General features: G+C 49.5%; 1 protein-coding gene across 1 annotated transcript in view; it reads right to left on the reverse strand.

Moving 5' to 3' along the window:
- The window catches only part of LOC127392332 (acrosin-like), a 35346-nt gene extending 23398 nt beyond the window's left edge, over nt 1-11948 (reverse strand). The window contains exons 1-2 of the mRNA XM_051636102.1: nt 11871-11948; nt 11631-11717 (exon numbers count right to left, since the gene is read on the reverse strand). Of these exons, the coding sequence (XP_051492062.1) occupies nt 11631-11717; nt 11871-11948 (165 nt within the window). The remainder of the gene's footprint in view (nt 1-11630; nt 11718-11870) is intronic.
- Nucleotides 11949-27099: the final 15151 nt, after the last annotated feature.

Here is a 27099-nt window from a genome sequence, read left to right on the forward strand (position 1 = left end):
TGATGCAGATGCTGTAAGTGCTGGTGCAAGAAATGCAGAAAATGAAATTAGTGAGGAAAGCACTGAAGTAAAGGAGGCGCCATTTTCATCTCCCTCTAGTTTTGAGGAGGAATTGCAAAAATGTGCATTTGTGCGTCCCTTCTGGGAGCACCTTAAGAGGTGTGGGTATGCTATACAAAGGGAGCAGTACAAGGTGATTTATGATGCCTACATGGGGGGAGACCTCAGTAGACTCGCAAATTACATCATGACTTTGGAAGATGGTACTCTTCTGTGTAAAGAGCTTAAAAAGGAGATTAAGAAACACAGGCTTGATTTCATTCATGCCCAAAATTTCTTTGTCCTGGCCATGGTTGTGCAGCAAGCAAAGGAGGGATTACAGCAAAGAACTGAAGGGTTGCAGCAAGAGAATAAAGAGTTGCAGCAAAGAATTGAAGGGTTGCAGCGAGAGATTGAAGGGTTAAGAAAGCAGGGAAAAGAGAGAACTGGTGCCCCTCTGTCTTACTCGGGTGATAAATGTGGGGAACTTGCTAATTGAGAGGATTCCTCAGGTTCTGGTAGTCAGGATACTGAGTTCTCGGATGACTTTAACACACTAAAGAAATGTAAGCCCATAAACTCTGAGTAATCAGATAGAAAAAGTGTCAGTTTTCATTTTGGGATGGAAAAGCAGCGCCCGATTTTGGAATCAAAGCCACAGCCGCAAGAGCAGCAAGCCCCCGTGCAGCTGCAGCCTCCCCTCTCCAAGGAGCAGGAGGAGGGACTAAGGGCAGATTTTAGGATATTACATGAGGCAGTTAAGGACTTCATGACACATGGCACTCAAAGAATTAGCAATTTGGAGATAAATGTCCATAAAGTTTCCATGATTATGGACAATAGTGCACAAAGGATTAGCAATTTGGAGATGGATGTTCACAATAGCATTCAAAAGATTGGTGATTTGGAAAAATATGTCCACAGATTTTCCACAAATATGGACAAAGTCCCAACTAATTTATCTTCTCACTATACCAGTTTTGAGGATGATGAGGAGGAGAGAACAGAGCATAAACAACTGCGCCCGGTTGTGAGAACTTCTTTTTCTCTTGATAAAGATACCCTGAGGAAGAAAGATACGGTAGTTAAGGAAGTATCTTATACACCATTAGAACTGGCACAAATTAAAAAACAATACAGCAGGCTCCCATCTGAGATGGAAATGGAATATGTAATGAGAGTGTCCCTCACAGGAGGAGATAATATCATGTTAAGTGAACAAGAAGCTAGAGGGTTCTGGGGATCTGGAATTATTCTAATGACTGGAGATAGGGGGCACCCCTGGTCCCTAACCCAGCGAGCAACTTTTTGTGTTGGCTCAAGTGATCCCATTAGCAGAGGAGAGCCGAGGGCCCTGTGGGGGGGCTATTCTAACTCTTTTGGACAATGTCCAAAATGCTGCTGTAATTCAAATGATTTATGACCATGATTTAATACCAGATCAAGAAAGTCCTATGAGTCTTCGAGTGAAACCAGAAAGAACGAAGGTTTTAATGAGGGGGCTCCCTCTGTCATTTAAAGAGGTAGCCATGCAAATCAAACATAAACTTGAAAATGGAGATCTGCGAGGATTTACATGGTCTGATTTGGCCAAAGAATTGGTAAACTACGGCAAGGAATATGAGGATATATCTGATTCTGAAGATGTCCCCAAGCCTTCTGCAGCCAGACAAAACACTCGACCCTCCTATGCTGATGTGGTTGCCAGGCCACCCCGAGATCCTCCTAAGCAGCGGGAGAAATCACGGGGTGACTGAACAGTCGTGGATAGATCTAAAAACAACAGAAAGCCAAACAGCACCCATAAAAGCCAATACCCTGAAAACAAAAGTGCTTCATCTCGGGGTGATGACAAAGGGCCCTACGCTAAGCTTAAGGAGGAAGCCAGGCGTATAGGTGTCCCATCAAAGCTTTTGTGTCGAGATCTTTCTTACCAGCTTCTGAAAGACCTAGTAGAAAGTTGGGCTACACGGCCCAGCTCAAGGTCTAATTCAAGACAGAGATCCAGGGAAAGACCCATCAAGTCAGGAAACTAAATAGCCCTCCTTCTGCCAAGAAAAAGAAATAAAAAAGAAAGACAAAGAGACAGGGGGGAGGAGAGGAAAACCAAAATCTTGACACAGGAAATGAAAATGATCAACAGGAAAATGACAATCAGGCCCTAAAGCTTCCAATCCTCCAAAAGATTGGCAGAATGTACTACGATTAGTTCAAAACAAAAATGGGGACTTGGAGCTTCCTTGTGCTGTTGGGCCAAGACGCTATCCTGTAACATTTGTGGTAGACACAGGAGCACAGATTTCCATGCTAAAAGCTGATGTAGCTGAACAATGTGGTATTAAACTAGAGAAAAAGCCAATATATGTAAGTGGAGCATTTGGTAACTCTGCTTTACAAAAAACAGCTAAAGCCACTTTAAATCTACCAGGAGAGGAAGACCCGATTTGGACTGAAATGATTGTGGGTTACATTCCTTACAATTTGTTAGGAATAGGTGTTCTCGTGGGCCGAGCGTGGAGAGATAAGAACGGTCGCTACTGGAATTTTGGCACACCCACACTAAAGCTGAGGTTGCTACAATGTGCTCCCCGTCTGCCACAAAGAAGGATTACAAAAGTGAGACAATATTCTATTCATGTCGCTGCTAAGGCAGGCATCAAAGAAGTCATTTCTGATCTAAAAAAAAAGGGCATTATTGTGCCCTGTCAATCACCATTTAACTCCCTGATTTGGCCTGTAAGAAAACCCAGTGGTAAATGGAGGATGACAGTCGACTACAGGAAATTGAATGCCAATACAGATGCACTCACAGCTGCTGTACCTAACATTGCTGATCCGGAGTTACAGATCCAGGAAGCAGTGCACCCAGTGCTGGCCTCCCTGGACATAAAGGATATGTTCTTCCAAATCCCTATTGATCCTGAGGACCAGAAGTATTTTGCCTTCACTTGGGATGGGGTGCAGTACACTTTCACAAGGTTGCCCCAGGGATATAAACACTCGCCCACACTAGCTCATCACGCACTTGTGTGTCAACTTGAAAACATTCCAGAAATCAAAAATAATTCCAAAGTAAAAGTCTATCAATACATAGATGATGTGCTGGTAGGGGGCCAGAGTGAGGGGGAGGTAAAGGCAGTTTATGATGCCATAATTAAGCATTTCATAGGCATGCAAATAGAAATCCCTGAAGAGAAAAGGCAACCCCCATCCCAAGAGGCAAAATTTCTGGGAATAAGATGGAAGAGGGGGACCTGGAGTATTCCTTCCGATACTTTATCTTACTTAGGAGAGATAAAGGCACCCACCAATAAGAAAGAACTACAAGGAATACTAGGAACCCTTCAGTATTGGAGAAAGCATATCCCAGACCTATCCATCATAGCACGTCCTCTTTTTGATCTATTAAAGAAAAATCGTCACTGGGAATGGGATCAGTCTCATGATGAGGCCCTTGAACTGTTATTATTGGAGGCGCAGACATACCAAACTCTGGGGCCCCTTCACCCGGAGGATCTAGTAATAATAGAGTGGGGATTTTCAGCCAGTGCCCTATCATATCATTTTTGGCAACAGGGACCTACTGGGAGTACTCGACCAATTGGCTTTTACTCTCAGTCATTGAAGGATTCAGAAAAACGACATTCTATTCTGGAAAAGGGATTGCTAACAGTGTGTACAGCACTAAAAGAAATCAGCAAGATCATTAAAAAACAAAAAGTAATTCTTCGAGGCCCTTTCAAGGTAGTTAACCAAGTACTATCTGGAAAGGCCCCTCCAGAAGGAATATCCCAAAAGGGTACAATCAGAAAATGGTATAGTCAAATTGAGTACTCTTCTGGACTATTCCAACTTGAAGAAGGCCCAGATAAACAATTGAAAATCCAGGAACAAAATGAATCTACAAATAAAAAGGATTTGATAATGAAAGTTCCCAGTCCTATCAAAGAAGCCCCAGAATATAGAAGTGAAATGGTTAATGCTTGGTTCACAGATGCTTCATCCCGCAGAGAAGGGAAAACTTGGTTGTTCAAATCTGCTGCAGATAAATCTGCCAAAGGTGAACAAATCATAAATCAAGATAAGGGCAGTGCCCAAGTGGGAGAATTGGACGCTGTTCTTAATGTTTTCCTAAAAGAGAAAGCCTCCAAGGACGCCGTGTACATTTACACAGATTCCTTTGTGGTTTTTAAAGGCTGTGTGCAGTGGATTACTTTTTGGGAAAGTAACAATTGGTAAATTAATGGAGTGCCTGTCTGGCATAAAGAGAAGTGGCAACAAATTCTGAAAATTGCCCAAAAGAATTCTAATTTTCATGTAGGATGGATACAAAACAGCGCTGGGCGGCCAGGGAGTCTCCACTCTGCCAATGGCGCGCGCACGTCAATCAGTTTCACAGTCATTTATAGTCTCTGCCACGTCATCGTCTTCAGTACTCTGTGCTTGCGCAGACTGTTGTCAAGGGGTCTCTTCCTATCTCCTATTGGTCGAGGGGATGAAGGTTGAGGGTCTTCCTCATTGTTCTGAAACGCATTCTTAAAGCGACAGAGTTACACAACCCCGGACATGCCCTGCAGCCCCCAAACAAACCAACACAAAACTACCTGCTCCCTGTCACTGCAGGGAGCCTCTACCCCCGGAACTTTAATGAACAAGTACCATATTTTACCTATTGCAATCCCTCCCTTTTCTTTTTGTTACTTATTTTGTTCATTAAATAGTTGTATTTCTTGATCACTGAGAACCAAAGTTTCGGTTATTTCCCCTCCATCAGATAAGTGTTCATATTCGGCACGAATAAGCATTAAATGTGCTGCTTCTAAACGACTCCTTACAATAGCAATTAGCTTGTTAAATATGCATGGTCCAAAATTTAGTCCCAATACTAACAATATAATTGGTCCTGCTATTGTTGATGGAAGTGTGGTAAGCCAAGGTGAATAATTGAACCAAGATTCATACCAACTTTGTTGAGCTTCTCATTCCTTTTTTCTTTTTTCTAGTCCCTCCCGCAGCTTGGTCATAGTGTTCCTTACTACACCAGTATGGTCTGCGTATACACAGCATTCTTCCTTTAAAGCTGCACACAATCCACCCTGCTGTAAAAACATTAAATCTAGCACCCTTCTATTTTGTAACACCACTTCCGAAAGTGATCTTACTGATTTCTCTAATGCCGTGATTGATTGCTCAATTCGAGTTAAGTCCTCATCCACAGCTATCCGTAGGGAAGTGAATTCTTGACTTTGTTTTACCAGTGACGCTATTCCCGTGCCAACCCCTGCGCTTCCCAATATCATTAAGGTGGCTAGGGTTAGGGCTGTAAGTGGTTCTCTTTTATCTAGATGATGATCAGGAGTGGTATATTGTTCATACATATAGCTCTCAGGGTGATATAAGATCTTGGGTACAATTATCACCTGTACACAGAAATAATGTGAATTATTAAAAAGTTTTAGTGACAGACAAGGAGTTACCCCAATAGAGGAGCAAACCCATTTAGTATTCTTTGCCTTATTTCAATATTTGGTCATTTTAATATTTTCCTTCCCAGGTATATGCCCATATCGTGGTTGTTAGTGGCCCTGGCGTCATGATCAATATTATCGGTCCAATATTTTAGCACATTCTTACCCATGAGGGTCCATCCTCCACCATTCAGTGCTTCTCTGCTTCGCCTGTTGACTCGGGTGCTTCGAGCCACATGGGGTATCATCTTCTCGGCAGCAGGAGCATTCTTCAGGAGGTCCATTGTGCTGTTTATTGACCGATATGTCTTTCTATTTTTGAGGCCTACAGCACAGGATGGGCAATACCCCCTTAAACAGCCAAATGGTTATTATCCAATTAAAGTTCTCTAACAATAGGCCTACCACCATTTATAGTATGCTACGCATATATGAATAATGGTATACACTTAAGCTTTTCTTAGCGTCAGTTTCAGGTCCCCAGGAGCGTCAACGATTTTCCAGGTGTCCTCTTGTATAGGTCCTTTTACCCGACTGGCGTGTGTCCACCCTTTTTCCGCTGCTCTAATCACAGTCTCTGTGGTGAATAAAACAACATAGGGTCCTTCCCAGCGTGGTGTTAAAGGGGACTCTTTCCAGGTTTTAATTAATACCTTATCTCCAGGTTGTATTCTGTGGATTTCAATGTCCAGTGGGGGTCTCTGGACCACCAGTCCTTTAGCTTGTAACTTTTTCTTCCGTGCCATTAGTTGGATTAGGTACGGTTTAATTTGTGATTCCTGAAGTTGGGGGTGATCAGGTGGGACTTCAAGGTCATAGGGCATCCCGTAAAGCATTTCAAAAGGGGAAATGCCCACATTGTCCACTGTCCTTGGTTGTGTTCTTATGTTAAGTAAGGCTAGGGGAAGGCATTTTACCCAAGACATTTTGGTTTCCAGCATGAGTTTTGTAAGTTGCTTTTTTATTTCCCCATTCATTCTTTCCACCCTTCCAGAACTTTGGGGATGCCAAGGGGTATGGTATTCCCATCACGTACCCAAAGCCTGTAAGGTCTCCTTTACAATCTTAGAAACAAAGTGAGGACCTCGGTCTGAGTCTATTGCCTCTATTATTCCGTATCTGGGAATTATATTTTCTAATAAAATTTTCACTAGTTTGGACAGTGGCCCTAGCCGTTGGGAAGGCTTCCACAAAGTGGGTGAGATGGTCTATAATTACTAATAGATACTTATACCTTCCCACTTTAGGGAGTTCTGTAAAGTCCAATTGAATTTTAGCAAATGGCCTATGGGCCAATTCTCTACCTCTGAGCACCCTTTCCCGTACTTGGTGTTTGTTTATCTTTCTACAGACCACACAATCATTAACTACTCTTTTTGCTATATTATATATGCCGATACACATATATTTTATAGCAAATTGGTCTACTAACGCTTGAGTTCCCCAATGAGTATTTTCATGAAACTTTTGCAAAATTTTTAAAGCCAATGGTTTTGGAAGAACTTCCCTGCCATCTGGGAGCTTCCATTTTCCCTCCTTGGTTTCTTTTATTCCCATTTGAGTCATTTTGTCTTTTTCCTGTACCGTAAAGCTTAAGAGAGTGTAAATCTCTCCATGCAAAAAACAGTGATCATATTTTGGATTTTCTCCCTCATAAATCAAGCATCTACAGGGAACTACATCTATTCCAAATTCCTTCCAGCACTCATAACATGGAAAATTCTCCAGATCTTGTCCACAGAAAGGGCAATCCTTTCGTGCCTCTTCGGCAATCAGCAATAATGCTGCTCTTTTTGCCTCTTGATCTGCCAGATTGTTCCCTCTTACTTGCGGGTTTAACCCCTTTTGATGCCCTTTTACATGTACAACCGCAATTTCTTTAGGGCCTCTGATAGCCTGTAAAATCTGAGCTATCAGTTCCTGGTGTATTAATCCCTTCCCTTGTGAATTGATCATGCCTCGTTCTTCCCATATTTTCCCAAAGGTATGTACGACTCCAAATGCATATTTGGAGTCGGTATATATAGTGCCTACCTTGTTTTTTAACCACAATAATGCCCTTAATATTGCATATAATTCGCAGGCCTGGGCTGACCAACTCGGACTTAGAGGGCCCGACTCTAATACCTTAAATGTTTTTCCATCAATAAGAGCATATCCTGATCTCCTCTTTCCCTCTACTACTCTAGATGATCCATCTACATATAATCTATCTCCTGTCAATAATTCTTCTTCCTCTAGGTCTGGCCGGAGTTTTGTTTGTTCCTCTATAACCCGGAGACAATTATGTTCTAGTTCCTCACTAGGTTCCCCATAGAGGAACTGAGCCGGATTTTGTAATGAAGTAGTTTCCAAAGTCAGTTTCGGGGAGGAAATTAGGATGCCTTCATATTTTAATAACCTGGCATCAGTTATCCATTTTTCGGCCTTTTGTTGCAAAACTCCTCTTATGTTGTGGGGGGACAGTACTTTAATTTCCCCTCCAAATGTGATCTTCTGAGCTTCCTCAGTTAATACTGCGGCTGCTACCACCGCTTGCAGACAGGTAGGCCAACCTTGGCTTACGGGGTCCAATAATTTTGAGAGGTATGCTACAGGCTTTTTACTGCCCGCCCAGTCCTGTGCCAAAACCCCGTATGCCGTACCCTCCGTACAATTTATGAATAAAAAGAATGGCCTTCTTATGTCAGGGAAACTAAGAACTGGAGGGTTTATTAATTCACTCTTTAGAGTTTTTAATTGCTTCTCGTCCTCTTCTGTCCATTTTAACAATCCATCTTTAGATAATTTGGCATATAAAAATTTTACCTTTCCACTATAATCTTCAATCCATTGTCTACAATAACCGGTTAATCCTAACAATTGCTGTATCTGTCTTTTGGTTTTTGGGGTTGGCATTGCCAATATACCGTTAACCCTTTCGGGATCTAATGTTTTGGTTCCTTTGCTTAGCCTGTGTCCCAGGTATTTGACCTCTTGTTCGACAAATTGTAATTTAGACTTCGACACTTTTAATCCTTGTAAACTTAAAAAATTTAGCAATTTTATGCTAGCCTGTCTTACGGCCTCTTTATTTTTTCCTGCCAATAATAAGTCATCCACATATTGGACTAGGGTTACTTCCTTATTTCTTTCATAATCTTGTAATATTTGTTCCAATGCCTGCCCAAAAAGATTGGGAGATTCGGTAAAGCCTTGGGGAAGTACCGTCCACCGTAGTTGCTGCTTTCGGTGCGTGTCTGGGTCCTCCCATTCAAAGGCAAAGTAATCTCTACTGCTCTTCTTAAGGGGACATGCCCAAAAGGCATCTTTCAGGTCTATTACACTATACCACTGATCTTCTGGACCAAATTGACTTAATAAGGTATGTGGATTTGCCACCACAGGAAACCGAGCTACAGTCCTTTTGTTTATTTCCCGGAGATCATGGACTAGTCTATATTTCCCATCTTTCTTTTTTTACAGGCAAAATTGGAGTATTAAAAGGAGACATGCAAGGTTCTAATAATCCTTGCTGTAATAATCGTTGAATTTCGGGTTTTAATCCCTGTCTACCTTCCTCTGATAACGGATATTGTTTTATCCTGACCGGTATCTCTGGGTTTGTTAAAATTACTTCGAAGGGTTTGATATTCAATTTTCCTACACTATCAGGGGTATACCAAACTTCGGGGTTTATATTTTGTTCATCCTCAGCCCTTAAAAGGCATAATTTAACCCTTAATTCCTTGCCAGCTACTTCTAGGTTAACTCCCAGTACAATTATTAAATCTTCCCAATAAGTTATATTCTGCCTCTGGAACCAAAAGTAAAGACCCCATTCCAATTTTAGATTCTGATTCAATTAATACTTCTTTTATGACGGGGATGCCAAAGGGTTCCCCTTTTGCCCCAATTACTTGTACTCTGTCTGAGGATATTTTGCATCCCAGAGGCAAATGTTGGACAGTCGATCTTTCTGCTCCTGAGTCTACGAGGAATTCAATTTCCTCTTGCTGGGGACCTACTTTTAATTTTATCAAGGGCTCAGTTTCCTTACGGGTCCCCAGCAGGTAGAGCCCCTGACACCCCTAATCTTCCTTAAACATTTTCTCATCTTCTATCCTTCTTCTACAATCCCGTTTCATGTGTCCCCTCTTGTTGCAATAAAAACAAACTACTTCCCTTATTTCCTGCTTAGTGACTTTTCCCTCTCCCTCGGGTCTCCGACGCGGTGGTCGTGGCCCCCTCTTATATTCACTTGCTCTTTGCCCTTCCCGGACTGCAGACACAATCATTCTTACTTGCTTCCTGTCTTTTTCATCTTCTCTTCGCACATAAACTTTCTGTGCCTCTCAGTAATTCATCCAAACCCCGATCCTGCCAATCTTCTATCTTTTCCAACTTCTTTCTGATATCCGTCCATGATTTTGCTACAAACTGCATTTTTAAGAGAGCCTCTCCAACTGGGGTCCCAGGATCTAACCCCGAATATAATTGCAGGCTCTTACGCAGTCTCTCTAGCCATTCTGTAGGGGTTTCATATTTCTTTTGTTCACTGAATACTTTATTAATGTTCTGCCCTCTTGGGACCGATTCCCTTATCCCCTGAATTATGATACTTCTCAAATCCTGCATGTGGCCCCGATGTGCAGGGTCCTGATTATCCCAATCAGGTCTTTGAAGTGGCCACTTAATATCTGCTGCAGGCCCCTGCTGGTGTTGTTGGTCCCAGATTCTCATTCCTGCTCTTCTAACCATCCCCCTTTCCTCTGAAGTGAACAAAATTCCCAATATAGACTGCATCTCATCCCAGGTATATACGTTGGGTCCCAAAAATTGGTCCACCCGTTCTGCCATGCCCAGGGGATCTTCTAACAGATTTCCCATTTCTTTCTTAAAATCTCGGACATCCCCCGAATTAAGGGGCACTGCCACATATCCCATCCCAGGCTGTGGTGCCCCCATTGCTATTTCCCTTAGTGGATACAGCCCTTCCCCATCCCCTGTTTGCTGTCTCTTTGTTTGGCTTCTTGTCACAGGTCCCCGAGCATGTAGTTCAGAATCACTATCTGAGTCTTCCGACTGCTGTGATGTCAAGGGAAGCGGTTGTGGGGGCTGAGGGACCAGAGGGGGTGGAGGTGGTATATAAGGAGGGGGTGCAGTGGGAATTTCAGAATCCTGTGTCCTTTTCTTTCTATTTTCCCCTCCTTTTTCTTTTAGGGGATATAAGTTAACACAGGTTTCAGAACCTATCCATAACTGGGCATATGCACTCTCTTTCAGGCTAAAAAGTTCCTTAGAATTTACATAGATGTTTAAAGCCTGACAAACCCAGTCTTCAAAAGACCCAAACACGGGCCAGTAAAGGTGATCACCTCTAATTTGTTTGCCACCCCAAACCTCCATACAATAATATATCAGTTTTACTTTATCCTTACCCGGCCTAGAAGGGTAATCATCCCAATATTTAATCATCAAACCTAATGGACTATCAGACGGTATCTGCGGTAACCTAACCTTAGGCACCGACCCACCCACGGGATCAGAGGGCTTGCTTTTCCTCTGTCCCATCTTCCGGAGTGCCTTCACACACACACACAATCACTTCCCCCTGTTTGTGGCCCAGTCCCTCGCGGGAAATGGGAACCGCACTACGAAGGGGTCCGCACTCGCTTCGTCCTCAAGTGGACGTCTCACACAGGCACACTCCGGGATACCCAACCCCAACCGAACGGATAACCGGCCTATACTTACTCACTCCTGAGTCTTTGTTCGGGTCTTCATGCACAAAGTTTACGGGGTTACCAGTTTTTATTTGTTTGCTGTCAAATTTCGAGTTCGTCGGTAGAGGTTTAGGGTGTAAAAAACCCTCAACAGGGGCCACTTAATCAGCGGGGCGCCTCCCCCGTGAGGTTTACAGCCAAATTGCCTCTATCCGAGTCACGGCAGCAAATTTGTTGTAAATTGTGGCCCAGTAATTGCCAGGAAACCAATCCAATTATCCAAATTCGTTTATTAAGCAAGCAGCAACAAACAAAACAGCGCTGGGCGGCCAGGGAGTCTCCACTCTGCCAATGGCGCGCGCACGTCAATCAGTTTCACAGTCATTTATAGTCTCTGCCACGTCATCGTCTTCAGTACTCTGTGCTTGCGCAGACTGTTGTCAAGGGGTCTCTTCTTATCTCCTATTGGTCGAGGGGATGAAGGTTGAGGGTCTTCCTCATTGTTCTGAAACGCATTCTTAAAGCGACAGAGTTACACAACCCCGGACATGCCCTGCGGCCCCCAAACAAACCAACACAAAACTAACTGCTCCCTGTCACTGCAGGGAGCCTCCACCCCCGGAACTTTAATGAACAAATACCATATTTTACCTATTACACTGCCGTTCACCACTTCCCAGCCAGAAAAGGTGCAGGACAGGGCCATGGCATGGATTGCCCAGCTGGCCAGCTTCATCACCACCTACCCCGGGCTGCAGGTACGGAGCTCCCAGCCTGGACACCCCCAGTACCCCTGAGCCCCAGCACCTCCCAGGGAAGCCGGGCAGCCAGTCAGCACGAGCCTGGGAGCAGGGGTCTTTGCCCTGTGTTGTCTCCTAGGGCTGTACAGGCAGGACCCTGGGTCCAGCAGCCCTGCTCTGCCCTGCCCTGGGCTGCTGCTCTGGTGCTCCCTGTGTGCCCTGGCTCACCCTGTGCCCACCCTGCCTCTCTTCCCCCAGCTCTGCCCCTGCTTTGCACAAGCTCTGAAACACAGCAGTTTGACATGCTGGGGCTGCTGGTGGGGCACCTCACCTTCTGCTGCAGCTACAATGACATGGTGACCCGCCAAGAGGCTGCAGCAGATCTCCATCAGCTCTACACCTTCATCCTGCAGCAGAGAAGTAAGAGAAGACATGCCTAGAAATGGGCAGCCAGGGACCACTCTCCTTGGCAAGAGAAAGCCTGACCCAAGCTGCCTGCCTGCAGGCTGAAAGACCATTTCTCTCGCACCTGCTGGCAATAGCCCTGGGCCCTCCCTGGGTATCTGCTCCTCCCCTGTCTGGCTGCCCCCTTCCTTTGCCAGACCCTCTTCTGCCCGGGGCTCTCAGACCGCCCCTCCAGCTCCGCACTCCTCTAAGCACCCCGGGGTTTGCTCCTTCCCAGGCAGATGTTCCTGGCTGCATGACACAGAGGTGCTGCAGCTCCCACCTCGATGGGAAATGTTGCAGCCCAGGCTCAGTCTGCAAGTCGAACATGCCTGCAAAATGTTCTGGGTAAGAAGGGCCTTTGGCTGCTGGTCAGGGGGTTCAGCGTGAGGGAGGGGACAACCAATGGTGGGGATGACGGAGGACTCGTGCTGCTCCTGAGCAGGAGCCTGGCAAAGGGCCCCAGAGAGCTCCTCTCTAGGTGACGAATCTCCCTTCTCCTTCATCCCACAGATATTACTGAAATGCCTCCAGCCTTCTGACAGGGTAGATAGACATCATGCTCATGGCCATCCAGAAGATGAAAGATCCAAGCCCCTACAGCATCAACATGGCTACCTACATGGTGGACACCCTCGTGGAGCAAACTGTCTTCCAGCAGAAGCACGTGAGTAGCCTGTGGGTGGCACAGCTGATGCTCCAGCCCACTGAGGGACACTTCCTCCTTTGGCTCTATGCCTGGCCAGCACTGATGCCATCTCCATCCAGCAAACCACAATGGGAATGGGAGCAGCACCCGTCTCCCCTCTAGGTGCTGAACATCGTGTGTGCCATCTATAGAAACTGGCTCTCCATCAGGTCAGCTGCCTGGAAAGCACCCTGAAGAAGATGACAGGCAGATACCTCAGCGAGGTGGTGACCAGCCTGCTGCAGTGCTCCCTGACGTGCACCAGGTGCAGGGCCCACCAGTCTTGGGGGCTCTTCTCACATGGAAGGGCGACCCAAGACCCTCCTGAGGGACTTCAGCCTGGCCATCCTCTTGGATGTCCCCTCTGACAGAGCCCTTGGCTCCTCACAGTGTTTCCTTGACCATGTGGAGGGTGATGCTCTGCGAGCCCCAGACAGCAGAGAAGGTGCTGCAGGAGCTGCTCAGCAAGCTTAGGAACCAGTCGCTGTGTAAGACCTCCACCTCCACTAAGGTCGACCCGCGCATCCTCTCCCTGGCTGTGAGTTGCTTGATGAGGCCTCGCTGATGGCCTGGGTTGCTCTCAGCTGTTCTGGGCTCCCACTCCTCTTCCTGTCCCAGCCCAAGCTTTGACCTCCCCTGGGGCACAGGGATATCTCAGTGACTGGGTGTCTTCTGCAGGCAACCAGGGTGATAAGGGGGATCCTCCTGCAGGAAGATGCTCTGCAGGCCATCCACAAGCGGGAGCTGCAGGAGGTTTTCCCCAAACTTTTCCTGGGGCTGCTTTTTCACATGTCTTTCACCATGGAGCTGACACTGCATGAGGTGCAAATCTTCTGGATGGAGCACCAACAGGATCAGCTCACTCCCATCAGGTGCTCCATCCCTGTCCTCTCACCTCTGCCAGCCACCCAGAGCCAAGCCAGAAGTCCCAATGGGAGCTGAGCCCTTCTTCTCATGCAGGTCTGCAGTGCAGTCCATGAGACTGTCGCTCTGCAAAATGGGTGGTGAGAGTCAAGTGCTGGCCATCGAGGAGCAGGGGGGCTGGACGCCCTGCTCAGCACCCAGATCCACCTCACGGGAGTGCAGATCATCACCAGGTGAGAGCCCCTTCTCCCTGCACCTCAGGGACTGGACACCCCACACTCCCTTGGTGCTGGTGGCACTTGGAGAAAGTGCTGCAGCCTGGTGATGTCCAGACTGGTGCAAACCCCAAAGGCGTGTGCCCACCCAGCTCAGGCCTGACGCTGCCTCCTTCCCCCTGCCAGGGAGATCATTAAAAGCTCGGGAGTTTTGTGCACCACCATCTTCCGCTCTCTGGCAGAGCTCCTCAGTGTGGAGGACCCCACCTGGGAGATGGTTGCCATGGTCTTCCTGGTGGAGGTGAGCCTGGTGGCACTGGTCCAAGCCCCCTGCGCTGCTCATCTCTCCTGTGCCCGGCACTGTGGGGGGAGCTGAGGCGGCGGGGGGCTCCGGCTGGTACCGTGGAGGAGCAGGCCAGCAACCCCTGTGGTGTGGGACACGGGGGCTCTCCACAAGCCCTGCTGCCTCCATCTGGACTTGCTCTCCCCCGGCACCCTTTCCCTGAGCCGATGGCTGAAGCCAGCCCCCACTGCCTGTGTTTCAGATGCTGGACTGCCCTGACCTCAGTGAGGAGCTGGACCTTGCCCTGGGGATCGTCCCCATCTATCTGCAGAGCCAGTGCCTGGGGATGCCCAGCCTGGCACTCAGGGGTGTCCTCAAGCTCACCAAAAGGCCTGACATGGTGAGCAGGGGAGGGCTGGGACAGCTGGGACAGCAGCCCAGGGTGGAGCAGCGGGTGGTGGGTAACAGGGGCGCAGGCTGCTCCATGCACCGGGAGCTGTGCCGGCTGCTGCAGGCTCTCCTGCCCCCGTGGGCCCTGCCCCACGGCTGTGCTGTGCCAGGAGGGAGGCAGCAGTGCTGAGAGGAACAGGCTCCTGCTGCCACCCCAAAGCCACCAGCCCGGAGTAAGGGCTCTGCAGAGCCAGGCCGTGGGGTGCTGAGCCCCGGGGTGCCGAGCCCTGAGCTGAGATGCAGCAGCCGCAGTGGGGGCTGCTGGCAGGTGGGGCAGCTTTCCAGGCAGCACTGGTGGCCCACCAGCCTGCCCAGGGGGTTTGGTGGGGCCAGGGGCAGCCGAGGGGCTGCAAGGAGCCAGTGCTGCCTGTTCTCCCCCCCCTCACCCCCCCGTGTGCTCTGCTCTTACCGTGGCCGTGCTAGGGAGCCCTGGCTGCTGGGACCTTGCCCTATCCCTCTTGAGGCCGGTGTTGGCAGAGGGGCTTATCACCCCCAGGCACAGAAAACCCTCCTGCTGCTGCTGAGCATCACGGAGCTGCCCAGAGAAGTTGTGGAGACTCCTTCTCTGGAGACTTTCAAGACCTATCTGGATGCCTTCCTGAGTGATCTGTCCTAGTTTTTGGTCCTGCTCCGGCAGGGGGGTTGGACTCAATGCTCTCCAGAGGTCCCTTCCAACCACGACCTGGTTGGAGCACCTTGGCAGGTGTTGCCCGAGCTTTTTTCCTACTCAGAATTAACTGTGTTTTGGAAAAGCAGGAGCCAGTTGAAACACTGTTGTTTTTCTGCTGTTTTTTTTCCACTTTCTATGTGCTTATTTTACTTTTGACTCATCTAATGGGCTTCAAAACTGAGCACAGGTGGGAACAGCAGCTTGACCCACCCCTGAGGCTTTTTTCCATCCTTTCTTTTTGTCTTTTATTTCCCTCCTTTTGGTATGGGGTTTTTGGCTCTGCTGTGGAGCATCTGAACTTGTCGCCCCTGCCATGGGTGGCTGCTTTACACCACGACCACTCTGTGATTGATTCAGTGATTCTGTAAACCCCTTGCCAGACCCGTGTCCCCTGCAGTGCCCACCACACACAGCCCCTCCTGAGCAGCCCCTGCTGCCCCAGCAGATCGACACTCCCACCCAATGGGGTGTCTTCTGCAAACTGACTGAGGCTGCACTCAATCCCCTCATCCTGATCATTGATAAAGACATTGAACAGGACTGGCCCCAGCACTGATCCCTGAGGGACACCCCTGGTGACCAGCCCCAGCTGGATTTGACCCCATTTACCACAACTCTCTGGGCCCGGCCATCCAGCCAGTTTTGTACCCAGTGAAGAGAACTCTTGTCTATGCCTTGATTCTCCAGCTTCTCCAGGAGAATCTGTGGGACATGGTGTCAAAGGCCTCACCAAAGTCCAGGCAGACAATGTCCACAGCCTTCCCCTCATCCAACAGGTAGGTCACCTGGTCATAGAAAGAGATCAGGTTGGCCTGCTGGCTGGCCCTGATCCCCTGGCTGCCCTGCACTTTCCATGTGAGCCCACTCAAGATGAGCCTCTCCGTGGGTTTTCCCAGTACTGAGGTCAGGCTGACAGGCCTGGAGTTCCCCAGATCCTCCTTCCAGCCCTTCTTGTAGATGGGGTCACATTAGCCACCCTCCAGTCACCTGAGACCCAGATGTATATACCAATCACCCTCGGAGCCCCATGGATTTGGTTAGAACAGTATTTCAGAGTGCTCACCTTAGGTGCATAGATGTAGAACCTGTCTCTTCTTTGGAAGCTGAACTTGGATTCCTGCTCAGTGCCCAGCAGGTGCCGGGATATCCCAGTTCAGTTGGACACTGAACTGGACTCACAGCCAAATCTCCACTGACAAAGCTGTTTGTGATTTGTTATAGGTGAATCATGAAGTTAATTTGCTGATCAAATGTGAATGTATATGGTTGAATGTTAAACTGCAATGTTTGTTAAATGCTGGAAGTTATGTTTGCTAAGTGTTAGGAGTTATGAATGTTATGTAATGGTTATGTGAGGGTTAATGTTGGAAGCTATACCCTGTTATATAATCAGGTGTATGGAACCATAAGTTATATAACATTTTGAGTGACTGCGCATGTCCTGAAGAGCAGCAACCACAACGCAGAGGATGGAATTTTCCAAGAAGGGGGCGGAGCTTTGCAACGGTGGGAAAAAGAACTGTATAAGGAAGGACCCCGCGAGGAGCCATGCGCGCGCTTCTTGGTGGAGCGGTGACTCCTGGCGTGCCCAGCGCTGTTTGCTCATTTATCTCAAATAAATTATTTAATTCTAAATTCTTTTTCTGGCTGGTTATTGCCGATTACAATTTGGTGCCGTGACTCGGATACAGGCATTTTGGCCGGAGTTCCTGCCCCCGGGAGGGTGCCCCCATCTTCGGATGTTCTTGGGGTCTGGAACGACCGCGCCAAATCCTGTATTCTGAACCCTGAGATAAGTGAGCAAAGAACTAAAATAAATACTGCAGTTCCCCATAATTTTTGTGCACGAAGATCCGGACGAGGACTCAGGAAAGGGTACACAGCAGTGAGCGGATTCTGTTCGGTCGGGGAGTGCAGGTTTCTGGGAGTGCGAATGAGTGAGACGTCCTATTAGGACGAAGCGAGTGCGGACCCTCTAGTAGTGCGGTTCTCATAGCCCGTGACAGCATGAGCCACGAGCGAGGGGAAACGATTGGTGTGTGAGAGAAGGCACTTTTGGAAGATCAGTCCACAGAGAGACTGATAGGAATACAAAGTTCGGTACCTTATAGGAAGATCAGTTCCAGGGAGACTGATAGGCTTCGGAGGATGGGACAGAAGATAACCAGAACTAGTCTCAGCTCCAAGGGAGGGTTGCCAGCTACCCCTCCAGATAGTCCTTTGGGAATAATGTTAAAACACTGGGGAGACTGGCCCTCTAGGAAAGGAAAAAGCAGAGAGAAAATGGTACATTTTTGTATGGTAGTGTGGGGTGGGAAGGAGATTAGAAAATATCATCTGTATTGGCCAGCATTTGGATCATTTGAAGACTGGATATGCCAGGCTTTAAATGTCTATGTTAACAGTAAGGAACCTCATAGCCTGGAAGAAAGTGAGTATGCAAGCTTATGGATTAGATCAGATACTAGAACTTACTTGTATACCTTGCGGGGGGGAGAAGGTTCAAAGAAGAAGAATAAGAGATTGGAGGAACCACTACTAGTGGCACCCCCTCCTTACCTTCCCCCCCCCTCCTCCTTCTGTGCCAGTCCCCAGTAGTCCTGTCCTAACAGCTTCAGAATCCACCCCCTCTTTCTCTCAGGAGCAGGACTCCTCACCCTCATTACCTCCCATTCTCAATCACAGTGGAGAAAACAGGAGGGTTACTAGGAGCCAAACAAGGGAGCAGGAAAAAATCAGAAAATCATCTCTTTCCCTTGAGGGAAATTGCAATGGGAGGTCCGCAGCCAGGAGTAGGATTTGTATCAGTACCCCTGAACTCAGGGGATGTGAGGGAATTTAAAAAGGAGATGGGAAACTTATTAGAAGACCCTCTGGGAGTGTCTCAAAGAGTAGATCAATTCCTTGGCCCTAATATATATACCTGGGATGAAATGCATGCAATTTTGAGAATATTGTTTACAGCTGAAGAAAGGGAGATGATTAGGAGGGCAGGAATGAGAAATTGGGATCAAAGACATCAGCAGGGACCTGGTGCAGATAATAAATGGCCTTTACAGCGGCCCGATTGGGACAATCAAAATCCAGCACATAGGACTAATATGGAAGATTTGAGAGATATGATTATCCAGGGAATCAGGGAATCAGTCCCGAGAGGTCAGAATATCAATAAAGCATTCAATGAACATCAGAAGAAAGATGAAACTCCCACAGAGTGGCTAGAGAGGCTAAGAAAAAGCTTGCAGCTTTATTCAGGGTTAGATCCTGATACACGTGTGGGACAAGCCCTATTAAAAACTCAATTTGTAGCTAAGTCCTGGACAGACATTCGAAAGAAACTGGAAAAGATTGAGGATTGGCAAGAAAAGGGTTTGGATGAGTTACTGAGAGAGGCTCAGAAAGTGTATGTGAGGCGAGAGGAAGAAGACAAGCAAAAATATTGGTAGCAGCAGTAAGAGAGGGGCATAAAGAAGGAAGGGAACATGAAAGGCGAAAGAATCCACAGGAAGTGGGAGAAAGATATCAAGAGACTCAACATGGGCCTGAGATGTTAAAGAATGTGGAATGCTTCTATTGCCACAAGAGAGGACATCTAAAAAGGAACTGTAGGAAACGCTTGCAGGATGAGCAAGTATTTAAAGAGGATTAGTGGGGTCAGGGGCTCTATTTGCTGGGGACCTCGCAAAGTTCTTAGGGGACTCTGGACTCTGTGGTTCTGTGTTTCATGGTGGGGGGGGGGGGGAAGCACAGCCAGCATAAAGAAGCCCAAATGCAGCAGAGCAGTATTTCTCCTGTTCTTCAGAAATCCCACAACCTGCTTGGGGTTGGGTGAGGGGGAGCAGGGGGTCCCGCCACGCCATCCAGTAGCTGGAGGCGAGAGGGCACCGGGCTGGCACGGGGCGGGTACCTGGGATGGCACCTTTGGTCCTTCTCATAGCTGAATTATTTGTTTTGTGGACTTGTATATAAACATATTTGTATAAAACCAGTTGTCTCTTCTCTGGGGGTGGTGGGTAAGACTGAACAACTGAAACTGGGGAGCGATTGAGACACCTTTTTAAAATGACTCAGTCTCTAATGAAGGTTTGTATCAATTCTCACTTTCTACAGATACATTTATTGATTTTTATTTTTAAAATTTGTTTCTTTTGTTTTTCTTTTTGCACCAGAATATCAGCTGGTAGCTGTTGGGTTTACAGCATGAAGCAGTGAGAGCTAAAGTCCCATGTACTCAACCACGGCTGGGAGCGTGCACAGGGGGACAAATGAGGCCATCATCTGACCCCCTAATTAAGGGTTTGGAGACAACCTCCAGCATTCTCAGGGGACAGACATTCTCCTGGTAGCCAGGGAGGCCAGGACAGCAGATGACACCTATGACAGGCAGAGGGGCAGCAACATGCAGGACATGGCCAAGAGAGTGCCTGTCTCTTGGCTGAAGGTGTCCACGCCCTGTGGCTGGATTGCCCGGCCCGTGAGCCCTGCCGGGCCTTGTCCTTCCCTCCCTCCCAAACCAGGGGTCTGGGGCAACTGGAGCCGTTTCTGTCAGCAGAGACTGGTGGGAAGGACAGCAGTTCCAGTGCCAGCTGGGGCAGTGGCTGCACTCCAGCAGTAACACCATCCTCATCTGTGTCCCCTCCAGGTGCCAAGGATCGTGAGGTGCATCCCCAGAAATGCAGAGTGGCTCCACATGGAGACAGCCCAGCAGAGAACACCCAAGATGTCCAGGGAGAAGGCCCATTCTCAGCTCACCAAGGAGCTGCCAGGCCTGCAGCAGAGGCGCCAGAAGAGGGATAGGGCAGGAGGAGAGCCCGGGAACAGGAGCCGTCCCAGCGGGAACACGGGGACTGCGGGCACAGAGGTCCCGCTCACACAGCCTTTCATCATCTCCTCTTGCAGTTGCACAGCCTGGCACACAGGCTGGCATCGCAGGAGGTGATAGCCCGTTGGTCATCCCTGCCACTGCTCCTCAGACAGGCCACAGCACCTGGGCAGGCACCTGCATCTCGGCGCCCAAGCGCTGCCAGCTCCTGCCCCAAGCTGCCCCCTCTGTCCCCTGCACACCCTGCCAGGGGCAGGGCTGCGGCTGCCACCACCTGCCCCAAGCTGACCTCTCTGTCCCCTCTGCCCCCGGCACCCCCTGCCAGGGGCAGGGACTTGGCTGTGGTTTCCAGCTCCTGCCCCAAGTTGCCCCCTTTGTCCCCTCTGCCCCCTGCAGCCCCTGCCAGGGCAGGGACATGGCTGCGGCTGCCAGCTCCTGCCCCAAGCTGCCCCCTCTTTCCCCTGCACCCCCTGCCAGGGGCATGTCCAGCTGCGAGCACTGACCAGGGCCCAGAGCTGGAGGCCTGTCCTGCCCAGCCCCGCAGCCTCTGCCCCAGCCGGGCAGGAGACAGCCTGGGCCCTGGTCCAGGAGGCCATTGGCAGCGTTGTCACTGGGTGCCGGTTACTGTCTCAAGCAGATTACACCAGTAGCTACAACATTGGGTTCAAGCCCTTGTCCCCAGAGCTCTCTCAAGACCCCCACACTGGCTCCCAGGAGAGACCCAGCCCACCCAGCACAGAGCCTGCAGGAGAGGAAGATGGTGACCAGCAGAGCCCACCTTCTGATTCAGTGTGGGTCATAGAGGCTCAGCCAGGAGCTTCTGCCATGGCCAGAGTTCTTGAGGAAGAGGAGCACCAGGTGGCTGTGGCTCCTGCGGTGCAAAAGAAGGACAAAGGACCATCTCCTGTATGCAATGAGGGATTACAGCAGAATCCCTCTGGCTGCTGCTGGCTGGGCACTGCCGGCGGGTTGGCGGGTGGGCTGCTCAGCCAGCCCGGTCTCCTTGTCAGCTCCTGGGAAGTGGTTGGGTGAGAGCATCTCCCGCAGCTCAGCGCTCTCCTTTCTCCCTCCTCCTTCTTCTGTTCCTGAAGCTCTGCAGAACTCTGGGAAGCCCCAGACGCTGGAACATGAGGCATTTCAGCATGGATTCTGAGCCCTCTTGGTCTCTCCATAGGTTGGAGTATCCTGAGTCTTGGATCTTGGGCCATACCTGCCTGAGGCAGCAGAACAGCTCCTCCACTCCCTGTATGCTGTCCTGGTGCCCAGGGGTGACACCTGCCTCTGGGGACGCTTTTTCTGCTACATCAAGGTCAAGAGCCACTTCCTTCCTGAATAGTGACAAGTGTGTCCTGGCAAAGGCAAGCTTTCCCAGTAGTGTTCCTGGCAGCCAAGGCCTTGGGGGAGAAGGTCTCTGGAGGTGCTGGACTGGATTGGTGTTGCTGTGCTCTTGGGGCTGCTGTTTTCTGCCTGTTTCTGTGGAGATACCAGGCAGTTCACCTACTTGCAGGCCAGTGACCAGTGGTGGTACCAGATGGACAATCCATCTGCGGAGCTTTGTGGTGTCCGCTCACCTCTCGGAAGCCTATTGACTGTTTTATGTCCCCCCTTGAGGGGGCTGCAAGAGCAGGCCTAAACAAGGATCACGTGGTTTGTTTCCTTCCCCTCCAGCTGCTCTGACTTGACCATTAGAGAACGGGCTTCTTCCTCTCCAGCAGCACCACATGCCCCTCCCTCCCCCTTGTCAGAGGGCAGCCAGCAGCCAGCAGGTGGGTCTGGTGGGACCCCAGTGTCTGCCCTGCAGGACCAGAGTAACTCACGGCAGGTGGGTCAGGGCACCAGAGAGACACTGGATTTCTGTCTGGGATCTTGGCTTTGCTCTCTTCTCCCTCCCTCCCCACAGCCTTCTTCACAGCCCCAACGCTGCTCCCTCTCCAAGCATCCCACCCAGATCCATTCCATTTCTCTGCCTTTGCCACCCCCAGATCCTTGCTGGGACCCCCCTGAGCCTCCCTAGACCCTTTCTCGGAGCCCCTGAGCCTCCCTACATCCTCCTTGGGAGCACCTCAGCTAGATCATCCCTGGGACCCTCCCAATCCTCTATAGATCCTTCCTGGGCCTCCCCAAGAGCCCCTTCAGCTTCCTTCAAAGTCCTCCTGGTACCCCCCAGGCATCTCTAGAATCACACAAATAGGTTGGAAGAGACATTGAAAGGTCATCTAGTGCAGCCCCCCTGCAGTGAGCAGGGTCCATTTGGCTGAAAAATGCCTGTGTTGACCCCAACATTGATCCTTTTGGCCCCAGAAATTGGACCCTTTGCCCTTAACGTGCCTATTTTGACACCAAAATTGGCCTTGTTGACCACAGATTTGCCCTCGTTGATCGCAAAATGGGCTCCTCTCGCCCCTAAGTCATCTCTTTTGACCCAAACTTGATCATGTTGACCTCAAACTCAGCACTCTTCACACCCAAACTGCCCATTTTGCTGCTGCTGCTGCTGCCATGGATGCATTTTTCTCGCCTGTGTGAAAAAGAACATCCATGTTGTGGAAAGCTACCCAGGCAGCCACCAGGCCCCAGGCCAGTCCTAGCTGGAACACTCACAAACCAAGACAACTCCCTTCCTGCTTCTTCTCCCCTTCCCTCCTGTCCCTGGGCAGCATCCAGGGAGGACTCTGTCCATCCATCACCATTGACCCCCAGGCCCGTGCATCCTTGCCCCTCCTCACTCTCCCCTCAGCTCCTGTCTGCTCTGCCCTCTCTCCAGCAGCTCCGGGACTTTTCGGGGTGGCTCACAGCTCACGAGATGCCAGGGCAGCTGCTGCGGCTGGGGGGAGGCAAGAGGGGTTTGCACGCTCCTGAACACATTTGTATATAGAACCGTATGGATTTTCTTTTATCATTAGTGTTTACTTAGAGCTGTATAGTTTAGTTTTCAATCCAGAAAAGTCTCTTTCTTCTTCATTTTCTCTCTCCTTCCCTACCTGGCTGGGAGGGGATCGTGAGCATCACTGTCTCTGGTTTAATTGCCCATCCTGAGTCAGACTGTGACGGGGTCAGTCAGGAAGTGCCAGGAGCTGCTGAGGGTTCTTCTCCAGGAAAGGCTGAGAGACCGGGGCCGTTTCAGCCTGGAGAGGAGCTGGTGGTGACTCCTGCCCCTCCTGCCTTCCCGCCTCCTCCTGCCGCCTGCCCAGGGGGCATCCCAGGCAGCCAATCAGAGGCAGCGGCACCCCAGGGAGGGCGGGCAGCTGCCCCCCTGGCGGCCAATCACAGCCCGCAGCTCCTCAGGGCAGCAGACTGACAGCCCTCGCGGCCTGTGGCGGCGAAGCCCAACGGGCTCCTCTTCCCGCCCCTCCCTTTTTAGGCTCCACCGCTTTGACTTCAGGCCTCCAAGCCGCTTTTTTTTTTACGTGTCAAAGCCTCGCTTTTAGGGTACAAACCCCCCTCTTCAGGAAGAAAGCCTCTTTTTAGGCTCCAAAGCTACATCTGTAGTGGCCAAAGCCTCATTTGTCCTTCCCAAAGTTTTTGTTTTGGCTTCCAAAAAAACCAGGGGTCCCCACTCTGGGATATAAGAGTTTCAAGAAACAGCATGGATTTAAAGACATCAATAGCTAAATAGCAGTCATTTAAATAAATACGACATTAAACCATCTGAATTTCACACCACAGCTAGGGGAAACTGCCCCAAATCCCTGCCTGCCCCTCTTTAAATATTAATATTTTAAATACCAAATAGATTGAAAAAGCTTTTTACAGTGTGAGAAACGTTTGTCGCGCCAATGAATAGGCCCAAACAGATCCTTCAGCGAAGCACAGTTTACACTCCTGCAAGAATGGGTCACCTAAACAAACAGGCACACCCATAGTAAGGTGAATAACGGTTTATATTCCCCCTATTCCCAACGTAAAGTTCCCTCCCCTGTTTCCCCACTGGCTGAGTAGTTCAGGGTTTACAGCCTCTCCGATGCTTCTAATTATCCTATAAGTTTCCCGCCCCTGTTTACACATTCCATTCTAGCAGTTTACTTTTTACCTTTTAAGGTATAATTTTGACCTTTCTTGCCCCCTTGGCTGTCTTCCCAATTAACAAAATTATCTCTACCTACTGGTGTCATCCTGCCCCGAGAAACAAGATAGAAGTGGCTTCGTTCGGCCTTATCTTGGCCATAAATCCTGCTCCATGTTCGGATCCCCCAGATGGAGCCCAATTAAGTCCCTCAGTTTCTTGGACCGTAAACCACTCCAGGTGTCCTTGGAATGTGCAGATATCTCACTTCTCTTAAACAAACTATTATATTCCTAACACTAGGGTATATATATATAAAAAAAAAACAAACCCCACCAATGTGCTTCTAACACTAGGATGTGAAAACAACACTAAACCAAACACTATGCTTCTAACACAGGATGCAAAAACAACACTACATTTCATTTCTAACAACAGCAAATCAGCCCCAAGAACAGCCAGAAAAAGAGATGCCTGAACTTTCTTCATTTAAAAAAAATTAAACCGTTTAAAAGGATAATTTGGCACCAAAATATCTGAAGATAGCCTCAAATTCGACCCCGATCACCCTTAATACATTAAAGAGATTTCCAGTGTGGGGTTTTGAGACAAGGCATCTCTCAAATACTCCCTAAAAAATCTCAAACCTCCGAAATTTAAATGTTATTGAAATATGTGTATTCATTTAAAAGTCTCCAAATCCGGCCCCTTCAAAAAATGTTATTTTAACTAAGCAATACGTTTTAGGACCCGAAAAACCCCCCACATGAGCACACTGCCTCAAAAAAAAAATCCATAAACTGCCCGAACGAAGCCTGAGCCCGCCCCGCAGATAATTAAGCCCTGGGAATTAGCCCCAGCCCTCCCCCACAATTAGCCCACCCTGGGGGACCATGGAGGGGCTGGAGGGCCCTGAGGGGAGCGGGGAAGCCGGGCGGGTGGCGGCCAGAGGGAAGATGGTGGCTCTTGTCACAGCGGCAGCGGCTTCCAGGCGGTTGGATTGTCATCGGATGCGCAGCCCCGCAGCCCCCGGGGTGGTTGTGGGGCTGAGGCGCTCAGGGTTGGGTGAGGGGGAGCAGGGGGTCCCGCGGCGCCATCCAGGAGCTGGAGGTGAGAGGGGTGGTGAGGGGCTGCCCCACAACTTGCCCCACCTGCCCTTCCCAGCCCTGTTTCTTCCTGTCCTTGAGGACAACAGGGTTTGCTCAAGCTCTTGGCATCCAGTCTCAGCTTCCTGTTTCCATGTGCTGACCCCTCTGGCCTCCCTCTGCTCGGAGGCAAAGCCCTTGCAAAGAGGAGATCTTGGACACTTGGTACTGGGTTTCCCTAAGTCCAGTCAGAGTTTGGCCTAGAGCCCCCGCTGAGGTGCTCAGAGGTTTTTGGGTGGATCTCAGGAGAAAAAAGTGGAGTTTCTGGTGTCTGGAAGAAGGGATAGGTCAGTGAGGAGGACTACAAGGACGTTGTGAAGCTATGCAGGAAGACAATTAGAAAGTTCTAATTCCAACTAGATCTTAATCTGGCTACTGCCATGAAATAGGGGCTGAGGCGCTTATTGCCTTCTTTGCCTCAGTCTTTAGTAGGAACACTGGGTGTTCTCTGGGTACCTGGTGGCCTGAGCTGGATGACAGGGATGGGGAGCAGAATGAAGCCCCCATAGTCCAAGAGGAGATGGTCACTGACCTGCTGCACCACTGAGACACACACAAGTTTATGGGGCTGGATGGGATCCGGCCAAGGGGACTGAGGGAGCTGGAAGAATGCTCACCAAGCCACTTTCCACCATTCCACCATTTACCAGCTGTCCTGGCCGACAGGGAAGGTTCCAGTTGACTGCAGAATTGCAAATGTGACCCACGTCTACAAGAAGGGCCAAAAGGAGGATCCAGGGAACAACAACCCCAGGCAACTCTCCTGGCTTGGGGCAACTGGGCTGGGAAGTGCTTGGTGGAAAAGGACCTGGGGCTGTTGGTTGACAGCAGCTGAATATGAGCCAGGTGACCAAGAAGGCCAACGGCATCTAAGCCTGTATCAGCACTGCTTTGGCCAGCAGGACCAGGGCAGTATGGGCCCTCAGTGCTGGGCACTGGTGAGGCCACAGCACGAATCCTGGGGTCAGTTCGGGGCTCCTCATGACAAGAAGGACATTGAGAGGCTGGAGCGTGTCCAGGGAAGGGCAGTGGAGCTGGGGAAGGGGCTGGAGCTCGAGTCTCACAAGAAGCAGCCGAGGGACCTGGGGGTGTTCATCCTGGAGAAAGGGAGGCTGAGGGGAGACCTCCTTGCTCCCTGCAGCTCCCTGAATCTACAGAGCTGTGATTTTACGGAGTTCCAGAGCAGGAGGAAAAGCAGACCTTGAGATCTGACACTGTATGGACAACCTCGCTCCTTCTGTCACCGTTCCTGCCATTTCTCTCATTGGCCAGCTGGGACTTATTGCCCCTTTTCCTGACATTCCCCTTCTCCACCCAAGTCTGCACTGGGAGGTTACGGCTCCTTAGCACCAACTCCCACCTTCTTTCCTTAGAGAAGTGGCTACAAACAGGCACAGAAGGCATTTTCTTAAAACATCCCCAATCGAAACCTGACAAACAACACAACACACTTCTCAACCAGATGCCAAGCCCAAGCTGCCTTCAGCTGTGCTCACCTTCCACGAGGGATAGACATGCAAGAGGTGGTTTAGACAGGCAGATAGGAACAGATCAACAGGAATG

Source organism: Apus apus, chromosome 18 (assembly GCF_020740795.1).
Source record: "Apus apus isolate bApuApu2 chromosome 18, bApuApu2.pri.cur, whole genome shotgun sequence".
NCBI classification, from domain to species: domain Eukaryota; kingdom Metazoa; phylum Chordata; class Aves; order Apodiformes; family Apodidae; genus Apus; species Apus apus.